This window comes from Lissotriton vulgaris, chromosome 2_1, assembly GCF_964263255.1.
Source record: "Lissotriton vulgaris chromosome 2_1, aLisVul1.2, whole genome shotgun sequence".
Classification (NCBI taxonomy): domain Eukaryota; kingdom Metazoa; phylum Chordata; class Amphibia; order Caudata; family Salamandridae; genus Lissotriton; species Lissotriton vulgaris.
Window position 1 is genome coordinate 1,390,988,285 of NC_141687.1, and position 27,362 is coordinate 1,391,015,646.

Below are 27,362 nucleotides of genomic sequence, written 5' to 3' on the forward strand. Positions count from 1 at the left end.
TACTGATATAACACAAGGCAGAAGGGGTGTTATGCAGTAAGAAGTTTAATCCACCAGGAACAGAATAGTGAACATGTCTGACAAGGTCTTTAACATCCACTATTGGCCATCTGTCTCTACCTGCCTTCAAAACAGACCCAAACAGTCAATGTTCAAAATTCTATTATGATCACTGTAAATGCACCTTGAGGTTTGCAGCATGTAAATCCACAGAGAAACCAATAGGATTTAGGTGGCACAGTCACTCAAGATTATTTTGCATATTATATAACTGGCAATAACTGTGCTATACAAACGTATTCCAGTCACTTGTGACTGCCATGTGTGCAATGTGCTTCTCACAGAATACTGTACATGAAGCATATACTGTACTGTGTTGTAACTCTCCAGTAGGAGGGAAGTATGCCTTCAAGTAGGAGATGCTAGGTTCTGTAACAGTAATAAGTGGGAAATCACTTACTTGGATCAGCTCAGCCTCAGTGACCTGGCTGGGCCACTTCACAGAAAAAGAGCAATCACTAGTGTTATCGCCACAGACAGGATCCACAGACTGCATGTCAGAGGAGGCGCTCTCTTTAGGCTGCAAGGTTGAAGTGAACAGTGATAAAGGTAGGGCAGGAGAGAAAGCAAGCAGTGGAGGGGAGATAAAATAAAGAGCACCATAAGAGGACGTGGCCAAACATGCATGTACGCAGAGCTGTGGCCAACAATACACAATCATATTTGCCAGGTTATTGGCACACAGTGGAATTAGTCAATTCATGGCACTATTCTGGAACAGTAAACGAACTTTGAAACTTGATGTCAACTTCAACCAAGTCTCTTAGTAATGAAAACGTGAAAACAGAAAACCGACATGAGGAGTACCCGCAACTCCCTGCTGAACAAACATTTATTTAATTTTTCTATTCTAGCGAATGGAGATGCAACAGGGGACCAAGATATACTAGCAGATCAAAGTAAATGAAACTGAACACAAGAACAAAAAGCATAAATAGCAAATATAAGGAGATAAAATTGGTGCCCATCATATGTACTCTGGAAGCTAGGGCTGGAAGAGTGAGATACAACAGACTATTGTTCCTAAAATCCAAAGGATTCTGTAACAAAGGCTAGCACCTGTAGTGCAACTTTGGTTACTGATCAGTCAATCTGAATGCTCCAGTTGCTGGTTAGGTTTAACGTTACAGGCCCTCAAAGGGGACATTCTGCTGGAACCCAGCTGCCAACATCCCTCCTGGTTGTTAGGGGGAAACCGAGCGTGTTGTGGGAGCATTAACATCCTCTCTCCTGAATGTCTGAGTGAGGAAAATAGCTGCACACTCCCACAGTGCTCCTTTAGGTGATGCCAGTTCACACACGACACGACTGTCTGGGTTTAACCCCTTGATTTTAGTCAAAAAAAGCTCAATCAGCCAAAGAAAAGTAAGAAAAGCAAAGTAAAAGAAACCTTTTCTACTTTTTGCTGACTAACTGGGCTTCCCTTCACCAAAAGCAAGGGTGTTAGACCTGGCATCCTTGGCTTTGTTTCCTTTGAATTTTTGCCTCTACCTCTTGCATTTCTGATTGTGTGCTGGACTTCGTTTTGCTGGTTTAGGTTCTCTGGGCACTTTGCCACTGCTGAACACAGTGCAAATGCTCCTTGTGTAAATTGTAATTCTGATTAGTTTTCCATGATTGGCATATTTAATTTACTAGTAAGTACCTAGTAATGTGCACTATGGTTGCCCAGGGCCTGTAAATCAAATGCTACTAGTGGGCCTGCAGCACGTAGCCTTTTAAATGTGTCCATTTCGACCTGGCAAGTGCACCAAGGTTACCCCATGGGCAGGGTTCAGTGTATGTGAAAGGTAGGACATGTACTGGTCTGTTTTACATGTCCTTATAGTAAAATACTGTGTATTTCGTTTTTCACTACTGCAAAGACTAGCTCTCCCATAGGCTATAATTGGAGTTGCCTTGTAACATTTTACAAGTGTAACTTTCAATTTGGAAGAGCTAGAGATTTGGAGTTTGGGCTCTCTGGACACAGAATTTAATAACACAGCTTTTAGTAAAGACAACTTTTAAATTGTGTGTCTGAAAATGCCACTTTTAGAAAGCGGTCATTTTCTTGTTTAATGGTCCTGTGTGCTTCTGCCCGCTTATGGGTTCACCGCCTGGTTTAGACTGACAGGGGCTGTCAGAAAGGGAGCGGAGATGCTAATGAGCCATCCTGGGATAGTGTGGTGGGAGGAGTAGTCACTAGCACTAGCTGCCCTGCACAATGCTGTCTCCAGCCCCCCCCCCCCCCTGTAATTGGCTGGACCAGGGAGGACAGAACTGGTTTTAATGAGAAAAAGAGACTTTGGGAACAAAGAATTCAAAGGGAAAAGAGAAATAAGTATAAGACCTAAAATCCCAGAACTTTTGATTACCTCTGGAGTAAGAGGACCCTGTCAAGAAGAAGAGCCGAAGAGCTGCCAGGAGGAGTACTTCCTCTTTACTGTGCGTTTTTACTTTGTTGGGTTGGCTTGCAGTTGCTGCTTCGGACTGTGGGCAGTGGAAATGACTTGACTTTTGCTGTGGTATCCTGCTTAAGAAGACTCTCTAAGGGCTTGGTGTACATCTTGCCCGTCAGGAAGTCTCAGGAGCACAAATACTTCAAGTTCACCTGCAGCTTCCTTGAACTCCACTGCTGGAAGTTCTGACATGCCTTCCAGTGCCAAATCCAGTTCTGGGCCCTTGGAGGTTCTTTTTGCTGAAAAGAACTATCAAACTGAAGAAACCTACAAATTCAACACTTTGACCTTCTTGTGGCTGAATTTTCCAATGCAGCACCGCAGTGTGGGATAAATTCCCGACGGACAGCCCCGGGGGCGGCCAAAGAAACCCACGCAGCGCCGGTCAGCGGCCCAAAGAACAGCTGCATGCCGGGTCGAACACACCAGTCTCGGAAGTCCGAAACCCCCTCACCGACTCAGACGCAGGTCCTGCTGTGCAACTACAAGAAACGAGGCATTGTGTGACTGCAAATGGAGAAATCGGAGCAGTGCCTGTTTGTCGATACTGCATCAACCAGATTTCCACGCATCGAGTCTGTGCGGCACCCCACCTCAGCTCCCGCAGATCAGAACCGTTTTGGAATCGACACCTCACCTTCCCCTACAGTCAAGATTCGACGCATCACTTCTCCTACGTACAGCAGAACTGTTGCATCGCCTCTCCAAGGACTCAGAAACTGAAGCATCGTTGTGTTTTCCGATTCTTCCCTCTCCTGCAGCTGTTTTGCCTTGTGGATTTTGATGCATTTGAGGCACTTTGTGTATCCATAGATTTCTATGGACCGAATTGCTTGAAACCTTTTAAAAATTCATATATTGAGTTGTGTATGTTGTATTTTTGTCGTTTGTTCTGGTTAGATTTAGATACTTTATTTTTCTAAACTACTGTGTTGTCCTTTTGTAGTGTTTTCACTGTGTGTGTTATGTGCAAATGCTTTACACATTGCCTCTGTGCTAGGCCTGAGTGCTTGTGCCAAGCTACCAAGGGGTGAGAAACGGTTATTTTATTTTATTTACTTGAAAAGTTTTATAAAGCGCAAATATGGCCCTTGCGGGTATCAGAGCGCTGTATAGCGAGGCAAAAGCATGAATAAACTCAGTACAATGGAGGTCAACACTGTAAAACGACAAGGAGTAAATAATCAAGATCAAGTGCCAGGTAGTGGGCCCCGCTAGTTCAGTTTCTTATATAGTGCACTATATTTCCTGTAACATTCAGCAAAACAATCAGAGTGGCTCGTCACAACATAGTAAAATAAATGTCAAATCTGTAATCGGTCCAAGAAGTATTCTTCTAGTATAGTTCCAGCAGGGCCCAAGTGCAAAATAACAATTTACCAACCAATCAAAAATAAATAGAGAAAGATATGTTGGGATAAATGTTAAATCTGTCAGCAAGGGGACTTGAGAGTACAGGATGATGCAGTTAAGTGGAGAAGTGTGGCTCAGGGGTTAGAGGCGGCAGACCCGGAATCTGAGATCGGTCCTGGACCAGGGTTCAATTCCCCACCCCGGCGGGTCTTGGGCTAAAAAATTCCACGGACTCGATAATTCTCGTCCCGGTGCCTCCTCGACTCACGGGTTCACACTCTGCGACTCTGGGCAATAGCTTGCTTAATCTCCACAACGGCCCCTCGCGGCGGGATGCCTGACTTTCACCCTGTGGACACCCTGTCGGGGCTTCTCACAGGGGAATACCAGGACGGGTTCCCGAGGCAAGCGCCAGGATGCCCTTTGTGGTGACAGGTTGCGCTATATAAGTATACCTACATTTACATTTACATTTAATGTTCACTCAGGAAAAGCCATTTGGCCTGTTTCTTGAAAGAGTTAGTGGAAGGATTGGCTTTAATCTCCGTAGGAAGAGCGTTCCAAACTCTAGGCGTAAGGCCAGAGAAAGCACATTTGTACGTACTTTTTTTTTTAATTTAGGAGGTTTCATGGGTAGTGTGGACGTACTTCTTAAGTTCCGACCGGAGCCAGAAAGAGCAAGCTTGTTCGCCAGATAGGCCAGAGTGTCGTAATGCAGGGCTTTACGCGTGAGGCAAGCAAATCCTGGCTTCAATAAACAGCCAGTTAAGCTGCACAAGGTCAGGTGTGATGCAATTGTGTTTTTTGGAGCCTGTGATGAGCCTGGCCAATGCATTGAGTGTGGCTCTGAGAGGGGCCAAGCGCGCTTTAGGAAGCCCTGTAAGGGTCACCAAACAATATTCAAGTTGTGAGATCACCAAGGATTGTACTACAGGCTATAAGTCCTCTGGCAGAAGGAAAGGCTTGATTTTCTTAAGGGTGTAACATGCAAGTGGCAACCTAATAGTGGCATTGATGTGAGCTTGCATATTAAGGTATTTGTCAAAGGTAATGTCTAGCGATTTAACGGAATCAACCATGTGAGGGGTGCAGTTAAGGGCTGTGAGTTGTTTTAGCCATTCCAGGTTGGGCGCAGAGTGTTTGTGTGGGGCAATCAGCAGGAATTCAGTTTTGAGGGTATTCAACAGAAGATGGTTTTGGGATAACCATTGGTGAGTTTGCGAGAGAGCCTTATTTAAAGTTTTAATGTCCTACACAGAGGAGAGCTTCAGGTAAAGTTGCGTGTCATCCGCGTACTTGTGAATGAATGTGAGAATGGTTCAGAATGACAGTGAGAGGTTCCATAAAAAGGTTGAAGATCGTGGGCGAGAGCGTGGATCCTTGCGGAACTCTAATCCTGACCGGGGTACTGGATGCAAGGGACTGGTTGAGTTAAATCCTTTGTGTGCGGTTACGTAAGAAAGAGGCAAACCACTTTAGAACTGGTCCCGAGAGACCCATCTTAAGTTGAAGAAGATTAATCAAGTTATCGTGTTTGATGGTATCGAATGCAGAAGACAGGTCCTGAAGGATCAAAAGACAAGGAACATTTTGATCAAGTGATTTTAGGGCATCATCCACAATGTCAGTTAGTGCAGTTTCAGTGCTATGCCCTGCTCTGAAACCGGATTGATAGAGGGTAAGTAGTTAAAATTTCTCTATATGGTTGCAGAGCCGTTTGTGGACGCATTTCTCTAGCAATTTGGGTTATCTTGGGTGTGTAATCCCCTTATTCTGACAAGAAGTAAGGGTCTTTACTTGTACATGCTGTATACCACTGCCAACTGCAGAACACCATTTTTTAAAACGGGGGATGAGCCGAGACAGTGGTATATAAGCCAGAAGTTTCTACAGAAATGGCTGAGGATGTGCTGTGGGAGAATGGAGACTTTTCACTCAAACAATCGGTGAGAAACTGCTCATTTCTCCTCAGTGCTCCTATTTCTGATGAAGAAGAGTGAGTTAGTGCTAATAATCTTCTTCCTTCGCCTGCATAGCAAAAACAGTGGGTAATTACCCACACCTTGTTTTGTGCCCCTTTATGCTTCCTAGGTTCATAACTACGGGAAGGGTAATTAACAGCCATTATTGCACAGAGGTAAAGGAAGTAACATTTAAATGAAAAGGATTGTAGCAAACAAAGTCGATAATTAATCACAAAATTGCGATAAGCTATTTATGTAGCAGGCAACAAATGTGTGATATAAAAAAAGATTCAGCCATTGGTGACTGCTCTTTGTCCAACATTTTCAGGGTGGGATAAATGCATACCTATTGTAGCTCTCCCATTTAAAAGCAAAGGTGCCTCATACCTGCATAAACTGTAAGATTTTAAGGCAAGTTCGAAATCACTTACTTGAGCAGCCACAGGGACCTGGCTGGGCCACTCCACAGTAAATGCGCAATCATTAGTACTATTTCCACCGAAAGGATCCACAGACTGCATGTTGAAAGAGTCACTCTTGTCAGGCTGTGGTGGTGGAATTGGAAGCAACATGGGAGGATGGGAAAGGGAGTAGAAAAAGTTGTGTAGGAAAGATGAGACAGACAGAAGCAAGGAGAGAATGTAGTCAAACACGCATGTACAGACCTGCTCCCATGAAAATACATTCAGATTTCTCAGGTTTTGACACATAGAAGAGCATTTCCTGACCCAACCGTGAGCTAGAAATACGTAATGTTAGATAGGGTCTAACTGGGGCAGTGTTCCTCAAATAATTGGCCATGATCATCAGCAGCAGTAATGGGAAAAGGAGGAGAAGAAGGTGGTACCAGAAACAATCTGGGACAACAGCATTCTGAGATACTGTGCATGTTAATTACATCCTTAGGACTGTTTACGGTCGTGCGATTTACCGATTTAAGAAAATTGGAAGATAGTATAGGACTACAGGGTTAACAGCTATTGCGGCCCACAACAGAAAATTCACCAACCATGAGGAAGGATACTAGTAACATTCTGAATATATAACATAGTACGAATTATACAATTCTCTTCCCTGTCACAAGGGATATAGCATGAATGGTGTAAGGGCCACTATCTATACAATACAATGTGCTTTTCCAGTTACACCCATTTATTACTGGATACAAGAAGACTAATGTGTAAAGTTATGAAGCATACATCAGCTCAAAGGTATTTCCATATTACATACCAGGCCATAAATTAGAGGATAAGTCGTTTTACAAGCAATTTTAAATACTCTGTATGCAATGTAATCTAGGTGCCATGACTGTACTCAAGTTCTGTGCATTGCACATTTCCCCACTCATGGATTCATGACACGTGTATGAATCGATCGCTGTTGAGTGTGAAATCACTTACTTGAGGATCCTCTGTGACCTGGCTGGGCCACGACGCACTAAATGCGCAGTCACTGGTGCCATCACCACCAAAAGGATCCACAGACTGCATGTCCGAAGAGGCACTTTTTTCAGGCTGGACAAGGGATTTGAGGGGAAGAGAAGGTGAGGATGGGGAAGATAAAAAGAAACAAGAGTTCCATAAGAGGATGTGGCCGATCCTACAGTTGTGTAGGTCCTTCGTTTAGAGAATGTAAACAGACTACCCAGGTTCTATACATATGGGAGGATGTAGCAGTCTTAAATTAGGAAAATACCTTCAAACCCGGGGGTAACTCTGTTCAGGGCATTACTGATGACCATTAGAGTATGATAAGAAATTCAGCAGAAGAAACAGTGTGAATGAACCAGCCCTGAGACAATAGCATCTGGGGTTCCTTATTTTCAATACATCTGCAGGTACTCTTGGGTGCACTCTTCCACAAAGGTGTACAAAAACAGATAAGTAGTGACAAAGCCAATATCAGAGGATGGTAAAGGTGGAATAAACAAATGTACTTGTACGCCACAGGAAATGGCACATGCACACTATGAGGAAAGCAATGGCCAAAAGCCCTTCAACACTCACAGAAGCACATGGCACTTTACCTGGGCACTACAGCCCCCACCTGACATCACGGCAGGTGCCACCCACAACCTCCGTTCGTGCCAGGAGGCCCTCAAAGGCTAATCGGGGCTCCTGCTGCGCGGGAGCCCTTCGGCGCTCGCAAAAGCACTTGCCACTTTACCTAGGGACTACGGCCCCCACCTGACGTTGCGCCAGGCACTGCTCACGAACTCCGATCGCGCCAGGAGATGCTCAAAGGCTGCACGGGGCTCCCGTGGTGCAGGATGTGTGCAGGCGTGCCGGTCAGCGCCAGGAAGAGGCGGGGCAGGGCCTCCCCCCCTTGGCTGTTGCCGCAAGTCGTCTTAATTTCTCTCTCCACAGCAGCTGGTACTGGTTGTTCGGACTGCTGCCGCCTGCTAGGAAAGGTATTGAAAACTCAGCCTTGGCCCTCTTCTTTTTAGCTCTCGCTACGAATGCAGCGGAGCTGCTTCGCTAGCGAAGACTCTATTGCTGTGGCTTTGGTGCGCGAAGGGAGACAGGAGGTGGCAGGCGCGGACAGGAGATTTGCACTCCGTGCGCGTGCACATCTCCTGTCCGCGCGTGCCACTTCCTTTCTCCTTTCAGCTGAGAAACCGGCGGCACTGCGCACACATCGCGCACTTAAATTTTCCCTCCCTCCCCTTCAAGAACCCGGACATTCCACGGTGACTGTGTACTGTACCATCAGCACAATGGTTAAGCACCGCACACAATGTACATTTAACAGTAGTAATCAATACAATAGTCCGAAAGGAACACTTCAGTAGGACTTAGAGTTCTTTTCTTGCTTTTATTAACAATCTTCAAGTAAAAAAACGTATCCAACGCGTTTCGTCCGTAGGACTTCTTCATGGCGAAAATGTGTTCATACGTTTTTTTTTTTTTTAAAACGTATGAACACTTTTCGCCCTGAAGAAGTCCTACGGACGAAACGCGTTGGCTACGTTTTTTTACTTGAAGATTGTTAATAAAAGCAAGAAAAGAACTCTATGTCCTACTGAAGTGTTCCTTTCGGACTATTGTATTCGTTACTACTGTTAAATGTACATTGTGTGGGGTGCTTAACCATTGTGCTGTTTGTAATTATGTTGGGCGTCTAGGGGTATATGACTCCAGGTTCTTAGCACCCACAATCAATCCACTGTACCACACTAGATTGGATAAAGTGCAGCCCCTTGGCCCGATACCCCTGTTCTAGTGTTTTGCGGTGTACTGTACCATGTAGCCTCCCATATTTTGCGGCAAAACAAAGTGAAACTGCTGTGCTGGAGAGTACGAGGAAGATACTCCCCCGTGCCAACAAACGTGCTTTTAATGTGGATAAGGGTATCAGCTTCCGTAGACTGGGCTGGAGCTTCTCGTTTCTTTAGTCTGCGCATCGGCAAGAAGCGAACCGGCTGAAAGGAAACTAAGAGACAGTTGATCTAATTTCCGGTGGAAAGTGTTAAAATTAGATCCTACATATAAAACCAATCATAAAATAGTAAACTTTAATATGGCACTAAAAAAAGCACCAAGTCTGCATAACAGAAGATGACTTCCACCCAAAAAAATACAGATTACTACATCTGTACCGCCCTCTGCCGTCCCTCTTAGTCACCCCTCTGCTTCGGTTTTCACATAGATAGGTGGAATTCCTAAATTATTCTTAGAACAATCCTCAACTGGTGAACTATTGTCTTTGCTGCACTTTCTTGTGTTCACTTAATAAATTGACTGTGTATATGCATGAAAAAGTTACAGTGGAACGCCTGGAACCACGACATGTTCATGCCCTGTCTCCGATGCCCCAAACAGGGTGGCCAGCACCCCTCTTCAGCAGGGCGGGACGGATCCATAAGGGGAGTGGGCGATGGCTGGGGTCTGCACCCCCTGTATGGCTGCTGAGGCTGCGAAATGAATTCACTAGTCGGGGCGCGGCTTTGCTGATAGGCTGAGCAGGGCAATGAGGCCAGGAGTGCCTGTGTTGTGTTTTAAAGGGTGTAATATTCAGTTTATTGAGCGCGTCTCTTCGGGGTCTATTTCTTGAGAGTGACCGGCCGGACTGTGACTTCTGTGGGTTACAGCGGCGGTGGACCCAGGTGCGAGGTCACTTTAAACAGCCTCCACTCGGGGGTCCCCGACACAGTTCTACCGGTCTGGGAGGGGCTGTGTGTCTCTGCCCTGCTCCCCCCAGAGGGGCAGAGTGGTGAGGTCCTCAAAAGGGGAGCGGCAGGGGGCATTTACCAGGAGGCTGTGTGTCTTTTGCAGGGATGCGTGTGTGTGCGTGTCTGTCAGTGTGATGTCTGTGTGTCTGTCCATGAGTCAACGTGATTGCGTATACGTGCCTGTGGCCCTGCAGGGTTGTCTATTTGTGTACGTGTGTTTGCCTCATTAAAAATTATAGGGATGCATGAGTCTTCCCTTAATATAAGGAAGAGACTATATGGTTATAGGTGCCAGTGTGTTCTTCACTGTATAACTAAACACAACTTATATTTGATTATTAGTGACCGTGTTTTTAAGACCCTGCACTGGAGTGCGTGCACTTTGCGTGCATGTATAGACACGCATCTGCCCCAAGGTACTTGTGTATTTTTGTGCAGTGTGTGATATGTGTGTGTGTGTATGATGTGTCTGCAGGTGTACAAAGACCGTCTGGTGAGTCTACGTGGACATGTTGGAAGTGCGTGAGCGCGCTCTAGTGCGTGCCTTTGTCACGCCTGGCTACGTGGGTATGTACCTGGTGTGTGCGCGTGTTTAGATTTGGCGAGGTGTGCGCCAAATGTTGTTGTGCGTGTTGTTTGTTTGTCTTTGTGATATATATGTGAACCTGTTGTAGCTCTGTGTATTTTAGCAGTTGTCGATGTTTGCGGTGTGTTTCTATGAGGGATGCCTGCGTGCGTGGGTGATTCGGCATGGTTTGTGACGGTATGTATTTGTCCGTGTGTATGTGTGTGTGTCTTTGTGGTGTAACTGCATGCACTTGTGTTGTGCGTGGCACTTTAATTTGTTGTTAATGGAGGAGGTGTATTTGTGTGCAGTGTGTGTCTGTCCGTGTCTGTGCTTGGGTGTTTTATGTGGGGTGCGCCTGTGTGTGGGCGTGCATGTCTGACTTTGTTGCGTGTCTGTGCTCATTCGTATCAGTGTGTCTGTCAATTTTTGGTGCGTGTGTGTTTCTGTGTGGTATGGGGTATGTCTGTGTGCCTGGTACCAGGCAGTTTCTGAACTGAAACTACCGTCTCCAAAACTTGTATGATGGGCCCGCCCAGTCAGTGCCACCAACACAGAGTGACGTACACCCTCATGAGGACAGCTCGGGGCCACCAAACCCCACCTAACCCAACTGCCTGCTCGCAGATCTCCACAGCCCAAGGAGAGAGGGGGGGCGCTATGGGTGAAAATAAATCCTCAGGTCGTTGACCCTGTCCTCCCATCAAAATAGGTCCGCTCCAGGAAGGAGAGCGTTCTGTCCAGCGCTTTGAAGAAAGTGCTGCTAACTATTTTCAGAGGCGCGCCCGAAATAGATCATTCCGCCCAAGCACACAAATTGCCGAGTTGGGGTGGTTTCCCATGGAGGTTAAAATGCAAAACAACAGTTGATGGACAGAATGCAGAACAATGTCATACATTCACCCCAGTACAGAGATCTGGGCCTAAATCCATTGTTTTTTTGCACTCCACACCACCCCAGTTCAGACATGGCCATATGCAAATCAGCCTTGACCTTGTGCCTCATGGGAACAGTCTAGCCCAAACTGCCAAGCCATGTCTTCCCTGGACCGGAATCAAGCATCCTAGGACCGGTTTCTGGCTATCAGCCGTCTTCAGCCAGGATAGCTTGACTCCAGTGGCTTAGTGAGCAAGGGACCCACGTCTGGGCATACCCTTCCCACATAGGGTGAACAGCAAAACACACAAGATGATGGACGGAATGTTGCACAATGGCAAAACATTCACCCCCAGTCACGGATCTGGGTTTAATCCATCGTTATTTTGCTCACCAAGCCACCCCAGTTCAGACATGGCCATATGCAAATCAGTCTTGACCCTGTGCCTCATGGGAACAGTCCAGCCCGAACGACCAAGCCATGTCTTCCCTGGACCGAAATCAAACATCCTAGGACCGGTTTCTGGCTAGATTCAGTGAACTGGGTAATCAATCTGTGGTCTACCTCACAGAAGTTCCCAAGCTCCGTGCGGTCGGACACAAAGACCAGGAGTCACTTAAAAACAAGGTCATTCCTTGGATCAGGTCCACCAGACACTGCTACTAAATTATTAGATATGATATTAAGTCTGTAGAAAGACTGTCCCTTCCAGGGTCACCATGGGATACAATCGAAGTCCGTTTCTTTGTTGAGAATATGGTTACTGGGTTATTTATTGATTCACGCATGATTTCTCTTGTGAATTCCCTAATTTCTATTAGATATATACCCCCAGCTATACCATATTTGGTGTCCCCCAAACCCACCTTGGCAAGACTTTTTACATGCAATTTGGGTGAAAGGAGAGGCCAAAGATGACTAAAGTCAATAACTGAGGGCTCTCAGGGCCATTATCAAACTTGCTCTTATTTGACGTCCCACCCCTCTAGGCCTGGCATCCCCTCTTGAGGCAGTTGATACACGCAGGAGCATGGCTGCCATCTCTCCTGGGAATACGGAAGGGGGAATCTATTGATCACTCTTTAAGGTTTCTCGTCTGGAATGTGTCCGGTATCTAAAAGCGAATAGCTGACCCAGAATGGTGCTACTTCATGGACTTCCATAATGTGATCTGATTTCAGGAAAGCTGGAGTTTGTGTACTCCACACAGAAGTGGTTTATCTGCCTATGGCATTAATGCCACTAGGAAGGAGCTGGGTAGACCCTCAGGAAGTCTGGCATGTCTGGGTTAAAACTGCACTGGGGTCCAAAGTCAAGCTCCTCCCTGTCGAACCCCAAGATATACTAGCTCTTAAGCTGATAGCGACCATAATGCCCTTGCCCTTACTTTTATCAAGTAGGGCACACTAGAACCTGACATTAGGGGTAGTCCTGACCAGGGAGTCCTTTCTATTACAAATAATCTGAGATGCACCAAATGGGATTGGGTGGAGGAACATCCGGGGCCCTTGACGCTCAAGGGCAAAGTTCGACTGGAACTAGAGGAGCTAGCTAAATTTTCCACTAACAATGTTGTGAAGATCCTAAGATCCTGCCACAAGTTACTATACAAGGAAATTAGGGACATGCTAAGTCAACCACAGAAAGTTCAAAGAAAGGTAGGAAACAGCACCCATCTGAGGTTGGATTTCCAGGCTGCCTGGTGTTAGACCTGGCACCATTGGCGTGGGTCTCCCTTCCATTTTTTGCTCTTGCCTCATGTGTTTTTGTTGGTTATAGATGCTTTGGGCACTGTGCCACAGTGCAAGTCTTCCCTATGGTAAATTGATGTATGCATTAGTGACTCCATGATTGGCTAGTTTGGTTTGCTGGTCAGACCCTAGTACAGTGCACTGGAGGTGCCCAGGGCTTTTAATACAAATTCTGCTGGTGGGCTTGCAGCACTGGTTGTGCCACCCACAGAAGCAGCCTGTAAAGTGTGTCTCAGGTCTGCCATTGCAGAGCCTGTGTGCAGTCTGGTACTGCCATGTTGACTGGGCAAGTGCACCCACTTGCCAGGCCCTACACCTTCCCCATTATGCATATTATTCACCCCTATGGTAGACCCAAGGGCAAGGTGCATTGTAGGTAAAAGGTAGGACATACCCTGATGTGTGTGGCATGTCCTGATAGTGAATTACAGCCATTTTCGTTTTTCACTATTGCAAGGCTACCTGTTCCTCATAGGTCAGAATGGGCAGTTTGATTATAACATCTTAGAATCCTAACTGACTCACGAAACTAGGTAGAAATTAGAGTTTAGTATGCCTGAACTCAGAATGATAAAACACATCTGTTAGTGAAGTTGGTGTTAACATTCTGTGTTTGAAAATCCCACTTTTAGAAAGTAGGTATTTTCTTGCCTAACTGTCCAAGCCTACCTCTGCTAGGTGGTGTATTCCTTGTCTGGAGTTTGAGTGACAGGGGCTGGGGGATTCCAGGAGACAGGGTGAGTCCACACAGGGCTGAATAGAGCCATCTGCATGCAGAGTTGTGGGAGGAGTTGCACCTGGGACCTGAATAGGGCTGTGCCTGCCTTCCACAATACCGGTTCCACCTCCTGTGGTGCGGCTGATGTCCCTGGCCCACACTGTCAAAGGAAAGAAGGAGTCTTGTCAACAAAGTGCGCCAGGACTGCACAGAACTGGTTTGGACTGGGTACAGGACCCTCTGCCTTCAGAGGACAAATGATTTGCTAGTCTAAATATGGGGACCAGACCCCAAGACTTTAGATCACTTTTGGAAAACAAGAAGAACCTTTGCTGAGGAGAGGAACGAGAGAGAAACTGAAGGAGGAGACTATCCCTAAGCTGAGTGCTGTTTGGGGGATTGGCCTGCAGTGGTTGCCTGACTGCCAAAGAAATAAGAACAGAACTTTGTGCTACTTTCATCAACTTGTAAAGGATCTCCATGGGCTTGAAGATAGAGCTTGCTTCCTGCTGAAGTCTCGGGGACAACAGACTTCACCAACCAACTCCCCTGCATTCCCCTGCTGGGAATTTGAATTGCCTTCTGTTGTGCTGGGCCTTCTAAGAGACTGAGTCTCAGAGAGCTGGACGCGCGACTCACTGGGAAGAAGCGTGACGCTGCCACAGCCGCTGATGCTTGCCATCGCTGTCGCATCGCATCACCGAAGCGCCTGGCATCCCCAGAGAAGTGTCTCGGCATCGCAGCAGATGCCGTCGCATCGCCGAAGAAGTGTGTCGCCGTCGCAGCCGCTGTCGTTGCATCACAGAAGAAGGGTGCCGCTGCTGCCACTGTCCCATCACATCACCGAAGCACCTCACACCACCGGAGAAGTGTCGCCATTGCAGCAGACACCGTTGCATCCACGAAGAAGAGTATCACAGGGCATGTCAAGGCTCAGAAGATTCACAGAGTCGCAGAACGGCTGTCGGGCGTGCACGCATCGCCTCGTCATTGTCGCATCAAGGAGAAGACGCCATTTTGTCGCATTGCATCGGATCGTCATCGCATCACAGCTGGTCGCATCGCCACAGAAGCCGAGTAAGAGAGTGACGCGTCACCTCCCCACGCCGAGAAGAACAGACGCATCATCGTCCCATACGCAGCAGTAGGGAACAGACGCATCACCGTTCTTGGGTGTAAGGAACCGACACATCACCTTCCCTGCAACACTTTCGTTGTACAGTGTTATGCATCCAAAGGTACGTTGAGCATAAAGTGTCGCATTTACCATCTAAAGAGAACTAAGCGATTTCTACCATTTTTAAAGTACAGTATTGTGGATTTTTGTCGTCTTTGGTCTTGTGTTAAGTCTATATAGAAATACTTCTTTTTATACTACAACTTGTGTGGTGTCCATCTGCAGTATGGTCACTGGGTTACTGTATGCGTTCACAAATGCTTTACACACTGCCTCTGAGATAAGCCTGCCTGCTCGTGCCAAGCTACCAAGGGGGTGAGCAGGGGTTATTTTAGGAGTGTACACCCTTACCCTGTCTAGACGCAAGGGTCCCTATTTGGTCAAAGGTACCTACCTCTACCAAATAGAGACCCCTACATCGAACAACTGGTATAACCAGGACTGCACAATTGCAAAGGGGGGTGCTTGTACGTGCATTAAAGCTGAAAGCATGACCTGAGGTGGCGGTTTGTAGAGCCAAGTACAGGCAGGCAATGGAGATAGCTAAGAAGAGGTGGGAGGGTTCCTTGTGCTCCTCCCAACAGAGGGCGTTGATATCCAAAGATTCCAAGACCTTCTGGAGCAAGGCAGCGTACTGGCTTCAGGGGAACAAGACAGCCCTGGAATTCACAGTCCAGTGGGAAGACTCAGTAGCGCACTATGGTTCCCTTTATGAATCCGGCAACATAGTAACCGAGGACGTTAGTGAGTGGAGGAGGGAGGCACCTGGTGGAGAGGGTGATGCTCTGGTTTATTCTATGGAGGAAACGCAAGCTGCAATTTGCCTGTGTGTCCCAGCCCGTGCCCCCAGAACTGATAGAATTCCTAACGATTTATACAGAGAGGACAACTCTCTGGGGTTCTTATATAAATTTGCTTACCAACTCAATATGTCTGGTGCGGCCATTCCCCCTTCGTGGAATATATCAGAAATAGTCCCCATTTACAAAAAAGGGGATAGAGACAAGCCAGCTATCTATAGGCCCATAACTCTCATTGACTCTCTTCAGAAAATTGTTTGCAAACAAATTTTAGATAGGGTTCAGGATTGGATCCCAGAGTCGCGTGTTTTAAGGGATTATCAAGCGGCTTCCGCACCAAAACTAGTACTCTGGATCAGGCTTTTTGTCTCCTCTTCATTTATTGAAAGGAAGTAGCTGTTAAGGGAGGGAAGCTTTACGTGGCCTTTGTCTTCTTACGGTCCGCGTTCGACCTGGTCCCCCGAGCTAGCCTTTGGAGAGTCTTAAAAGAGATGGGCCTACCTAGAAATCTTTTAGATGTTTTAATTAGATTACACTCATCGAATACAGCACAAGTGAGGTGGGGGGAGAACAATCAAGTTACAGAAACTTTCCCAGCCCAATGTAGAGTGAGACAGGGATGTGTGTTAGCTCCCAGATTATTCACTCTTTTTATTAACGAGGTGGTTGACTCTTTAGACAGAGATGGGTGTAATGCCCCTAAAATCAGCTTAAGAAGAGCTCCTGCTCTTCTTTTCGCCAACGACACCCTCCTAATTTCTAAATTTCTGCAGTGTTTCCAACAACTCTTGAATGATTTTACAAAGTTCTGTGACGAGTGGGTCCTGGTGCTAAATGAGGCGAAAACTAAATACATGATTTTCACGAGAGGAACTACCAAACCTTCTAAAAGACCTGTGTTTGTTGGTAGTAGTAAGTTGTAAATTGGAGCAAGTAGATGTCTTTGATTATTTAGGTATTCGCTTGACCCAGACAACACATTGGGCCGCCCACATCGAGAAAGTGAAATTGCAACTAATCCAACAGACTGCTCACATTAGTAAAATACACAGGACAACATTGTACAGGCAAGTAGAACCAGCTCTTGAAATCTACAACATCAAGGTTTTAGGTGGGGGGGGTCCTTTATGGAGCAGAACTTTGGGGCATGGGCAAAACAAACTGTCTATCTAGTATTGAAAACTGCTTTCTTAGGTCCTTGGTAGAACTCCCCTCTAGTACCCCTTTGACCCCTCTCCTTTTGGACCTTGCCCTTAGACAAATGGCCCACAAGCTGAATTACAAATTACGTATGTTTTGGCACAGGCTGTGGTACAATGCTGGAGCTCACATCTTATCGTGAGGCTCAGTCAGGCCTTTTGAAACTCCCCCAGGTAACCTCTATCCTCTGGTTCAGCTCTCTTAGGGATCTATTGGGGGGGGGGGGCTTGGTATTGGATGTATTTGGTCAAATTCGGAAAGTCTGGCCCTCACAACGAGGGTTAAGCTTAAAGCGATGTTCTGGGAAGCTACATCAGAAAAGGACTTGGCAAAATCTGAGGGTTGTCTGACACATGAATTCCTTAATTTTAAACCTGTCTCTCGCTTCGAGAACACTATTGATGAAATTGTTCCCCCCCGGGCATGTAAACCATTTATCCAGTTCTGTTACAAAACCCTACACACAAAATTGGTTTGTATTAAGTGGCGCTGCAATACTCTTAAAGATGACCTTTGCCCCTCGTGCAAATTCAGCCCAGAATCCATTGTGCACGTACTTTTTTTTCTGCCCATACTATATATCATTGAGGAAAAAATTGATAATTCCGTTATGCTGATTGGTTGGCCCTGGCCATTACCTTGAGGTGCTTAGAATTTTGTGCACTGTCACATGCAGGGTATTGGTCTATGGTCTTTCCAGATACTGGTATGCACTGTGGATTAAGCGCTCCAAATGTATTGTATGACACACCGTATGTTTTATCTGTTTTTACTTTTCCAGCTTTTAAACCATTGTATGGCATTTATGTATTTTAAATCACATTATGAAAATGTTTTATTATTCTGTATTTTACCCTTCTTGTGCTGTGTACTTTTAAGATCTTTGTGATTGAAATAAAGTTATATATGATGATATAAACTAGTACAAATTATACAATTCTCCTCTCTGTCACAAGGGATATAGCATGAATGGTGTAAGGGCCACTAGCTATACAATACAATGTGCTTTTTCAGTTACACACATCAATTACGGGATGCAAGTAGACTAATGTGTACAGAAGAGACATACATAAGCTCAAAGGTATTTTCATATTCCATACCTAGTCATAAATTGGAGGAAAAGTCGTTTTCCAGGCACTTTTGAATACTCTGTATGCAATGTATACTGGGTGGCATGACTGTACTCAAGTTCTTGCATTGCACATTTCCCCACTCATGGATTCATGCCTCACACGTGTATGAATCCATTGCTGTTGAGTGTGAAATCACTTACTTGAGGTTCCTCCGTGACATGGCTGGGCCACGACGCACTAAATGCGCAGTCACTGGTGCCATCACCACCAAAAGGGTCCACAGACTGCATGTCCGAAGAGGCACTTTTTTCAGGCTGGACAAGGGATTTGAGGGGAAGAGAAGGTGAGGATGGGGAAGATAAAAAGAAACAAGAGTTCCATAAGAGGATGTGGCCGATCCTACAGTTGTGTAGGTCCTTCGTTTAGATAATGTAATCAGACTACCCAGGTTCTATACATATGGGAGGATGTAGTAGTCTTAAATTAGGAAAATGCATTCAAACCCGGGGGCAACTCTGTTCAGGGCATTACTGATGACCATTAGAGTACGATAAGAAATTCAGCAGAAGAAACAGTGTGGATGAACCAGCCCTGAGACAATAGCATCTGAGGTTCCTTATTTTCCATACATCTGCAGGTACTCTTAGGTGCACTCTTCCACAAAGGTGTACAAAAACAGATAGTAGTGACAAAACCAATATCAGAGGATGGTAAAGGGGGAATAAACAAATGTACTTTTTGCGCAACCTGAAACGGCACATGCAGACTATGAGGAAAGCAATGGCCAAACACAAACAAGAAAACTGGTGCAAATAATAAGACATCACTCAGCAAATAACAGAAGTTCGAATGCAAAAATGCCAGCATCATCAAAGTACCACTTTGATACAAGGTCGTGTTTGTAGCCTCGTGGAATACACCAGAAGTTGCTCTATGCATTAAAAAACAGAAGGTTTTGGGTGGCAAGGTTATGACATCTATCCCTGGACAAAACTGGAAGTAAAATTCCTGGAAGCAGATGGTATGCAGGGGCTCAAATTGTGCAACTACACTTAAATGGTAGGAAAGAATTCACGCTGAAGGTCCCCTCGATTTGAACAGCCACCCCCTATTAATCCCCAAGAGATACTATTGTTTAAGACAAATTAATATGAAGGGACCTGTAAACTCCATTTAAATACAAATAGCTTCTGTTGCAGGTAGGTAGAGTAGCAAGTGTTGAGCAGGCTACATTCCTGTGTGAAGCATGACTGATGAAGTCTCCCCAACCATGTGTCCAAGTATGGTATTTCGAGACAAAACCTGATCGCCCAAACAGGGCCCGAAGCATTAGAATGGCAAATTTACTGACGTGGAATAAGGCACAAGACGTAGGGTTCTTCTAACTGGGGTGATAGGTACGATCTTCCTTCCACATAAGCAAGAAAAAGATTTGGCTACTAAACATTCATCAGTGCATTTTTAAATAAGGTGCTTTCTTGTTCCCTGGTAACAGTGTACTCTGTAGTAAATGTGGACGGATTAACAAGAATGCTACATGTGTGCTTTCTCTACAGCAATCACTTCAATGCCTCATTAGGGTTAGCAATAGCGATAGAAATGCAATTACAATACAATCTATTTAAAGGTTATGTTGATGTTATGGAAATTTTCACAGCCGTAAGACTGGAGTAGAAGGGCCCAATTAACATGTTTTGTCTGCAAAAGGGGAACACTTTCCTAATTGCCTCCAACTTTCCACAAGTAGGTCACAGCTACTGATGAAAAACATATTTTTGACGCAGGTTCTAAGTGAAGTGTCAACAGAGACGGGTAAATGGAATGGGCTGGCTTCAGTCCGACAGCTGACAACAAGAGAATGCCACCTGCATTTGAAACGCAGAGAAGAGATAGCAAAAGAAGCCTACAAAAGGTATTAGTCCATCAGTTAGGAACAGATGCCCTGTGCTGTCAAGGGAAGCAGCAACACTTTCAGAATACAGAAGCAGATTTATCACAGATGTCAAAAGAAATATAAATAATAACAGCCGAAGGAGCAAAATAGTCGGAACTTAAGGGTTCATATTTCCCCACCGCAGTGAGAAAATAGTGCAACAAGTAACACGTAGTATGGAGTAACAGAAATATGGCAAACAAAAAGAAAAGCAAGTAGAAGATTAAATTTAGCAAAACAAAGGAAATCAATGGAAGGATCACATTTAGCAAACAAGTAGAGAAAAACAAAGGGACGGTTCAATGTAGAAGTGGTTAAAACTTCACCAGAAGACAAAATGCCTGGAGGAAGACGCTGCTACGGACACCGGTTCCTCGCGCAAGTGTAACTCTTGGAGACTGCAGGAAGAGCGTGTGAATTGAGCCATTCCTGTGAACCTTACGAGTTGGAATCTATAGATTGTGTTGGGCGGACACACTGTAGAGATTAAGATTTCTCGAGACTTGAGCCGAGCCGGTGGCACCCACCCCACCCCTCTGGGTTGGGTTGGCTGTGGGTTGACCAAGTACTTTTGCCCTAGATTTGGACAGGGCCGTGCATATGAGAGTACCCATGTCCTGATGAAGCCTATATCATCTGGCTGAAACGCGACTGCGTCGACACCTTTGGCTTTGAACGGAGTCCCTTAGTTCAATATAATAAAAATTTTGATTTATTCATTGATGCACCTATACAAATATAGGTTGGGTATATGTGTTAACCCCCTGGTGCCTGTCTGTTGGGACTACCTTGTTTGTATACTCCGTTAGATCGTAAGAGGAGATACATTTGTAAATTGGTGTATGTATATATATAATTTTTTCATATATATATAATTCTTTTCCTTAGGGTACATAAAAGTGTTTTTGATACTATATATGTTGTAAATTTGTATAGAATGTACATGTGATGTGATGTGTATATATAATGTGTTCTGTTGTGCCTCTCTGGCTGCCCGCCCATATATGTGAATTTATGGATATGTTTCTTTGATTTAATTTACTATTCACAAGAAAATTAATTGTTTCTTGTTTGAGAAATAAAAGTGGATTGATCCCTTCAGTACCATTTTTTTCTACTTCTTTCATCCGTGGATGTCTCCTGCTCAGGTACGGGAGGGTGAGGTGGGCAGAACCCCTAACCATTTTTTCTAGTCAGAAGACAAAATGAGACATGAGGCACAAAGAGAAAGAAAAACTTAAATAAGTGAAAGAAATACGAAATAAGAAACAGTTTGATAGACATTGGAAATGCTAATGAGAGTCACAGAGCAGATTAGTAAACCTGAAGATTATTAATTTTGTTCCAAAGAGTTTTTGCGCCCAACTAAACAAGTTATATCAGAAAAATCAGACTCAAAACGTAATACAGCAGAGATGTTGCTTTCCACGCCTGGCGATCGCAAGAAATTGTTTAAAGATCAACAAGCATAGTCATAATTCCTGATCCAAAAGAAGCCCTTTAATGTCCACTCAACTTAAGGAACTAATACTATTTTGTTCTTGAAGTATAATCAAGTGCTTGGATAGAGACCGTTTCTGCTTATTATTTCAATGAGGATTACAAATTAATTCAGTTGAATTAAAGTAATCAAAGAAATAAAGCTGAGAAAATTGTGCAGATAAAAATATGAAAGAATATTGCATTTGTCTAGCTAGTTTGGTCTCCGTTGAGAAAGTGAAAGAAAAGTCCTGGCTCGAACAAATAAACGGTGGTCTTGGGTAAGTTCCAAGTTCAAGTTCCAAGTTTGGAATCCTTTTTTTTTTACCAGTGCCCGGTCTCATAATTATCATAAGCGTAAGAGGGACTATGCAGAAAGCAGGTACTGACATTTCAAAATGTGACGCTTACTCGGCTAGGGGGATCTACAGGGTACAAAGTCTTTGCCTGAGGGGCCTGATTGGAACCTTTGTTCAATGCAGCAGACTGGTCATCTGAACCCATCTTCACACATTTATATTTGAAACCAGTGGTGGATGTGGACTCTTTGGTTGTGAGAAAGCTTTGGCCTAGCTTAATCATTGCCTCCAGTCTGGACATAGAACAAAAACAATCCTAGCTATCATGAAGGAAACTTTTCCAAAATAAAGTTTAAAAAATGGTTTGAGCAATCTCTTTACTTCATTATGTGGAATAGATATGGGTAAATGCAAAATAAATTCATTGCAGAGGTTCAGAAATTCTACCAATAGGAAGCAAATGTGTGCTATTTTACTAACAGTAGCAGAAATGAAGAAAATTATCTGCATTTTGGTGGTACAAAGAATTCCAGTAGAAGGCGGAAAGCGACTTGGGAGAAGTCAAGAGAAAGAGAAGGCAGATGAGGGTGCTGACCAGAGCCAATAATGCCAATCCCTTTGTTAAGAAGTTCAGAGAAAGGTGAAAAGAAACGCAAACCTATTGAGGCTAAGAGCAAGCAGCACAACAGTACAGGTATTGAATTCATGCTTTTATTAAAAATGTTAAAATTCACAAGAGTACACAGTGACGAATGGACAAGAAAGTATATATAAGATGTGGGAAAAGGAGTAGTTTACCTGTAACTCCAGCTCTGTAGTAGGGGTATCTCAGTGATAGTCATAATCTTGTGAATAGTCCCGCCCATGTGCGTGAACCCCTGAGCAATCGAAATAGTCTCTTAAATTGTCTTCTTCTGCAGACCTGCATAGACACTTAAGAGAAAATCAAAGACAAATAATGCAGCCTAAAAGTACAAGGCTACATTGGCCAGCACTTCATCTTGAAGTGAAAAGGATAGCCAAATAATATTAAATGTAACACACTTTGTTAAGTTTCACACTCAGAGAAACTCCCCTTCACAAAAATCCTTTGTAATGATAGAGAGGAAGGGTTGGACAGACAAGCCCCATAGGCTGCCATTATGTGTCTGGAAAAGGGATACCTTGCTTTAAAGAACTCTTCAGAGACCCTCGGTATCCCAGGATGCACAGCCAAAGGCCTTTTACTTTCAGTTCTTTTTGAAGGTGTATAAAGCCAGGCCTGTAGCATACAGTACCTTATCTTTTCATCCACCGGGGAGGAGGGCGGGCGCTTATGACTATCACAGAGATACCCCTACTACAGAACTGGAGTTACAGGCAAGAAACTACTCCTTCTGTAGTAGGGGATCTCTGTGTATAGTCATAATTGTGTGAATAGAATGGCAAGCCCATCCCAACAAATTAACCAGCGGTGGATGAAAACAGACAAAAACCACTACTGTGCAAACAGATTTCTCAATGAAGCCTGCCCAACCTGAGCATCTGCCCTGGCATCAGAGTCCAAGCAGTAGTGTTTGGCAAAGGTATGGACCGACTTCCAAGTGGCAGCCCTACAGATATCTGCAATGGGAACATCACATAACAGAGCTGTTGTTACCGCTTTGCTCCTGGTGGAATGAGCCTTAGGCTTACCCCCTAAGCTCTTGTTAGCCTTTTGCTAACCTAGCTGGATACAGGACATAATCCACCAAGAGATGGACTGTTTAGAAGTGGCAAGACCAGTCCTGACTGAACCATAATTGACAAACAATTGGTCTGACCTACGGATGGCCTTGGTCTTATCTAAGTAAAATTTCAACTCCCTTCTTACATCCAGGGAATGAAGGGACCTTTCCGCTGGAGAGGAAGGATGCTGAAAAAACGTAGGTAAAGTTATCGTCTGATTAACATGGAAATCAGAAATGACTTTCGGAAGGAACTTGGGGTGAGTCCTCATGACAACCTTAGAAGCATGAAATACAGTAGAAGGCTCTTGACAACACAAGGCCTGAATCTCACTCACCCTGCGGGCCGATGTAATAGCCACAAGGAAGGCCGCCTTCCCGGATAAATGATAGAGAAGCCTTATGAATAGGTTCAAAAGGCTCCTTCATTAACTGTGACAGCACCACATTCAGCTCCCATGAAGGCGAAGGACACCGAACAGGGGGAAATACTTTCTTCAATCCCTCCAAAAAATCCTTAATTACAGGAATCTGGAAGAAGGATGTTTGTGAAGGGCATTTCCTATATGCAGTTAATGCTGCGAGGTGAACCTTAGAGGGAAATTAAGGCCAGATTGAGCCAAATGTAAGAGGTATGGAAGAATGACATCTTCTTTGCAGGAGGTAGGATCATAGTTCTTAGACGTGCACCAGATGCAGAACCTCTTCCACTTGTAGCCGAAGGAAGTCCTTGTGGAAGGTCTCTTAGCCTCCTTGAGTATTTCCTTGCAATTGTCTGGCAAGTTCAAGTGTCCATACTGCACTATCTCAGGAGCCATGCTGCCAAACTCAACGATGAGGTTGGGGTGCACCATCTGCCCCCGAACTTCATGAGAAGGTCCGGCCGACATGGAAGACGCAGATGAGGTTGGAGAGACCGGTGGAGCAGGTCCGTGAACCACCACTGTCGAGGCCACTCCGGAGCAATGAGGATCATCCGTGCTCTGGACTGAGACAATATGATGAGTACCACCGGAATCAAGGGAATGGGTGGAAAAGTGTACAGAAGGCTGTTCGACCAGCTGATCCATAGCGCATTCCCCAGCGTCCCCGGTTGGTAGAACCTGGAGGCGAATTCTCTGCATTTTCTGTTTTCGGCGGTGGCGAACAGATCTATTTCTGGAGTGCCCCATCTTTCGAAGATGTTTCCTAGTACCTCGTCGTTTAGGACCCACTCGTGGTTTTCCTGGACCAGCCTGCTGAGTGCGTCCGCCTGAGCATTCTGCACACTGGTAGATGGGTAGCCGTTCTCGTCAATCCTCTGGCTGGCAGCCAGTGCCAGATCCCCTGCGCTTCTCGGGACAGTGTGCGCGATCTCGAACCCCCCTGCTTGTTGAGATAATACATTGTGGTCGTATTGTCAGTCTGTACAAGCAGGGAGTTAGTCTGGAAGGATGGATGAAAGGCCTTCAGGGCCAAATGAACAGCTCTGAGTTCCAGAAAATTGATGTGGTACCTGGATTCCGCCTGGGACCACGTTCCTTGGAACTATAGATGGTCTGAATGCGCTCCGCAGCCGTAGAGAGAAGCATCAGTCACAATAGTATGTGTGGGAATGTCCTTGTGGAACGGCTTCCCTTGAGGAGATTCTCTGCTGAACACCACCATCTCAGGGACTGTTGTGCATGTAGCGACAGTTGGATCATGTCGTCCCAGCTCCCTCGTTTCTGGTCCCATTGGTCCTCCAGACATTCCTGCAGCGGCCTCATATGGAGGCGTGCATGCGATGGGAGGAAGATGCAAGAGGCCATCGACCCCAGAAGAGAAGACACCGTCCTCACTGTCGTTGATGGAACGGACATGAGAGCCTGAGCCTTCCGAAGGATCTATAAGGGTCGCTCCTCCGAAGGGAACACGCTGCTCTGAAAGTATTGATGGAGGCTCCCAAGTACTGCAGGCACTGAACCGGAGTCAGGACGGACTTGGACATGTTGATGTGCAAACCCAGCTAGTTCAACAGAACGGCCGTCCTGTTGAAGTGCAATTGCGCTTTCTGGAAGGTGGAGGCTTTGATCAACCAGTCGTCCAGGTACAGGTAGACAAACACCTTGTTCTTTCTCAGGTGCGCTGCCACCACTGCCATGCATTTTGAAAAAGTCCTGGGTGTAGACTTCAGTCCAAACGGTAGTCCGGTGTATTGAAAGTGATTGGTGCTGACCAGGAAGCACAGGAACATCCGGTGTTTCCGTGCAATGGGCACATGGAAGTACGCATCCTGCAGGTCTATTGCGCATAGCTAGTCTCCTCTTTGCAGCCGAGGATAAATCTGGTGCAAGGATAGCATGTGAAATTTCTCCCTGCGAACCCATTTCTTTGCTTGTCGCAAATCCAGAATGGGCCTGAACTCGTTCTTGTCCTTTTTGCGTACCAAAAAGAACCTTGAGTATAGTCCCTTTCCCCTTTTAAATATAGGGACGTCTTCCATCGCCCTTTTTTCTTAACAGGGTATCGGCCTCAGCTTGAAGTTCGCGCAGCTGGAATTGCGAACGAACTGGTGGACTAGCTGGAGGAGGGCTGACAAACCGAAGACTGTATCTATTACAAACAATATTCAGCACCCACTTGTCCTTAGTAATTTTTCTCCACTCTGCCAAGTAATTCTGTATGCTTCCCCCCACCGGAGCAGGTAACTCCTCAGGGCTTAGACCCGGCTGGGCCCTTATTCGCCGAGTAGCCCTGCCGGCTGCCTCTTCCCCGATGACGCTTCTGGAAGGGTTGCCGCTGGTATTGCTGTTGTGGCTGCTGTTGGCCAGCTTGGCGACCATACCCTCGATGAAATCTCTGGGAAGAGTAACGCCTCTGGAAGGGGCGGAAGGATTTACGTTGTTCCTTAGGTTTCTCCAAACCTACCGCTTTCAGCGTTTCTACTTCCGCCTTTATACGGGCCATCTCCTCATCCACATGAGTCCCGAAGAGGGTAGATCCAGAGAAGGGCAAATTAGCAATCCGCTGTTGTGCCTCTGGCTTAAGAGAGGTAAGGCGCAACCAGGAGTGGTGTCTCAAATTTATGCCATGGCAGTACCCATGAGCAGCCAGGAGAGAGACGTCCAACGCTGAACTGATGACCTGATTTGAGACCATCATGCCTTCATTCAAAATTTCTTGGAAATCTTCTCTCCTGTCCATCGGAAGGAGCTCAATGAATTGCTGGAGGAGGAGGAGGCTATGGCGGAGGAGGTAGATGTGGAGGAGGCTGCGGTGGAGGAATCTGCTGCGGTAGAGAAGGAGGTGTAGGCATCCTGGGCCTCGAGGGCGAATAGGTCAGGGAATAATCTGAGTCCGGTGACCTAACAACGCTCCTCTTCTTACAAGCAGGCCTCGGGGAGGATGCCCTGGAGGCAGACCTCTGAGGGCAAGCGCCGGTGCCGCCGCGACCGGGGACTCACTAATGCTGATGATAGGCTCACCACAGAGGCACTAGACACTGACCTGGGCCCTGACTTCCCCTTCGACGCGACTTATCCTTCCTCAACGTCGACCTCTTTGACATCACTCTTCTCGACGTCGATCTCCTTGACGTCGACAAACTCCTCGACGTCAAACGTCCTCGCCTCGACGTCGATTTTTCTCTCCTCGACGTCGAATGTCTCGTCGACGTTGATGACGAACGGTGGTGTCATCTCGACGGCGAGTGCCTGCTTCTTCGGGACTCATCCCGACGTCGATGGTGTGTCGATGCCGGTGGAGTCCTAGACGTCGACCTCATCTGAGGTCTTAAGGTCCTACCCCTCGACGCCGAACGTAGACGTCGCTTC

At 45.8% G+C, this 27,362-nt stretch overlaps 1 protein-coding gene across 23 annotated transcripts in view; it reads right to left on the minus strand.

Annotated features, from left to right (window-relative positions):
• The window catches only part of BIN1 (bridging integrator 1), a 556,732-nt gene that overhangs the window by 116,396 nt on the left and 412,974 nt on the right, over positions 1–27,362 (minus strand). For 6 of the 23 annotated variants that reach the window (XM_086957130.1, XM_086957127.1, XM_086957126.1 and 3 more), the window contains 4 exons: positions 18,352–18,465; positions 7,219–7,332; positions 6,250–6,363; positions 461–580 (listed from right to left, as the gene is read on the minus strand). The exons of 7 other annotated variants lie outside the window; for them this stretch is intronic. In XM_086957130.1, coding sequence (XP_086813256.1) covers positions 461–580; positions 6,250–6,363; positions 7,219–7,332; positions 18,352–18,465 — 462 coding nt within the window. The remainder of the gene's footprint in view (positions 1–460; positions 581–6,249; positions 6,364–7,218; positions 7,333–18,351; positions 18,466–27,362) is intronic. 10 more of the 23 variants (XM_086957142.1, XM_086957140.1, XM_086957138.1 and 7 more) reach the window with 6 other exon arrangements.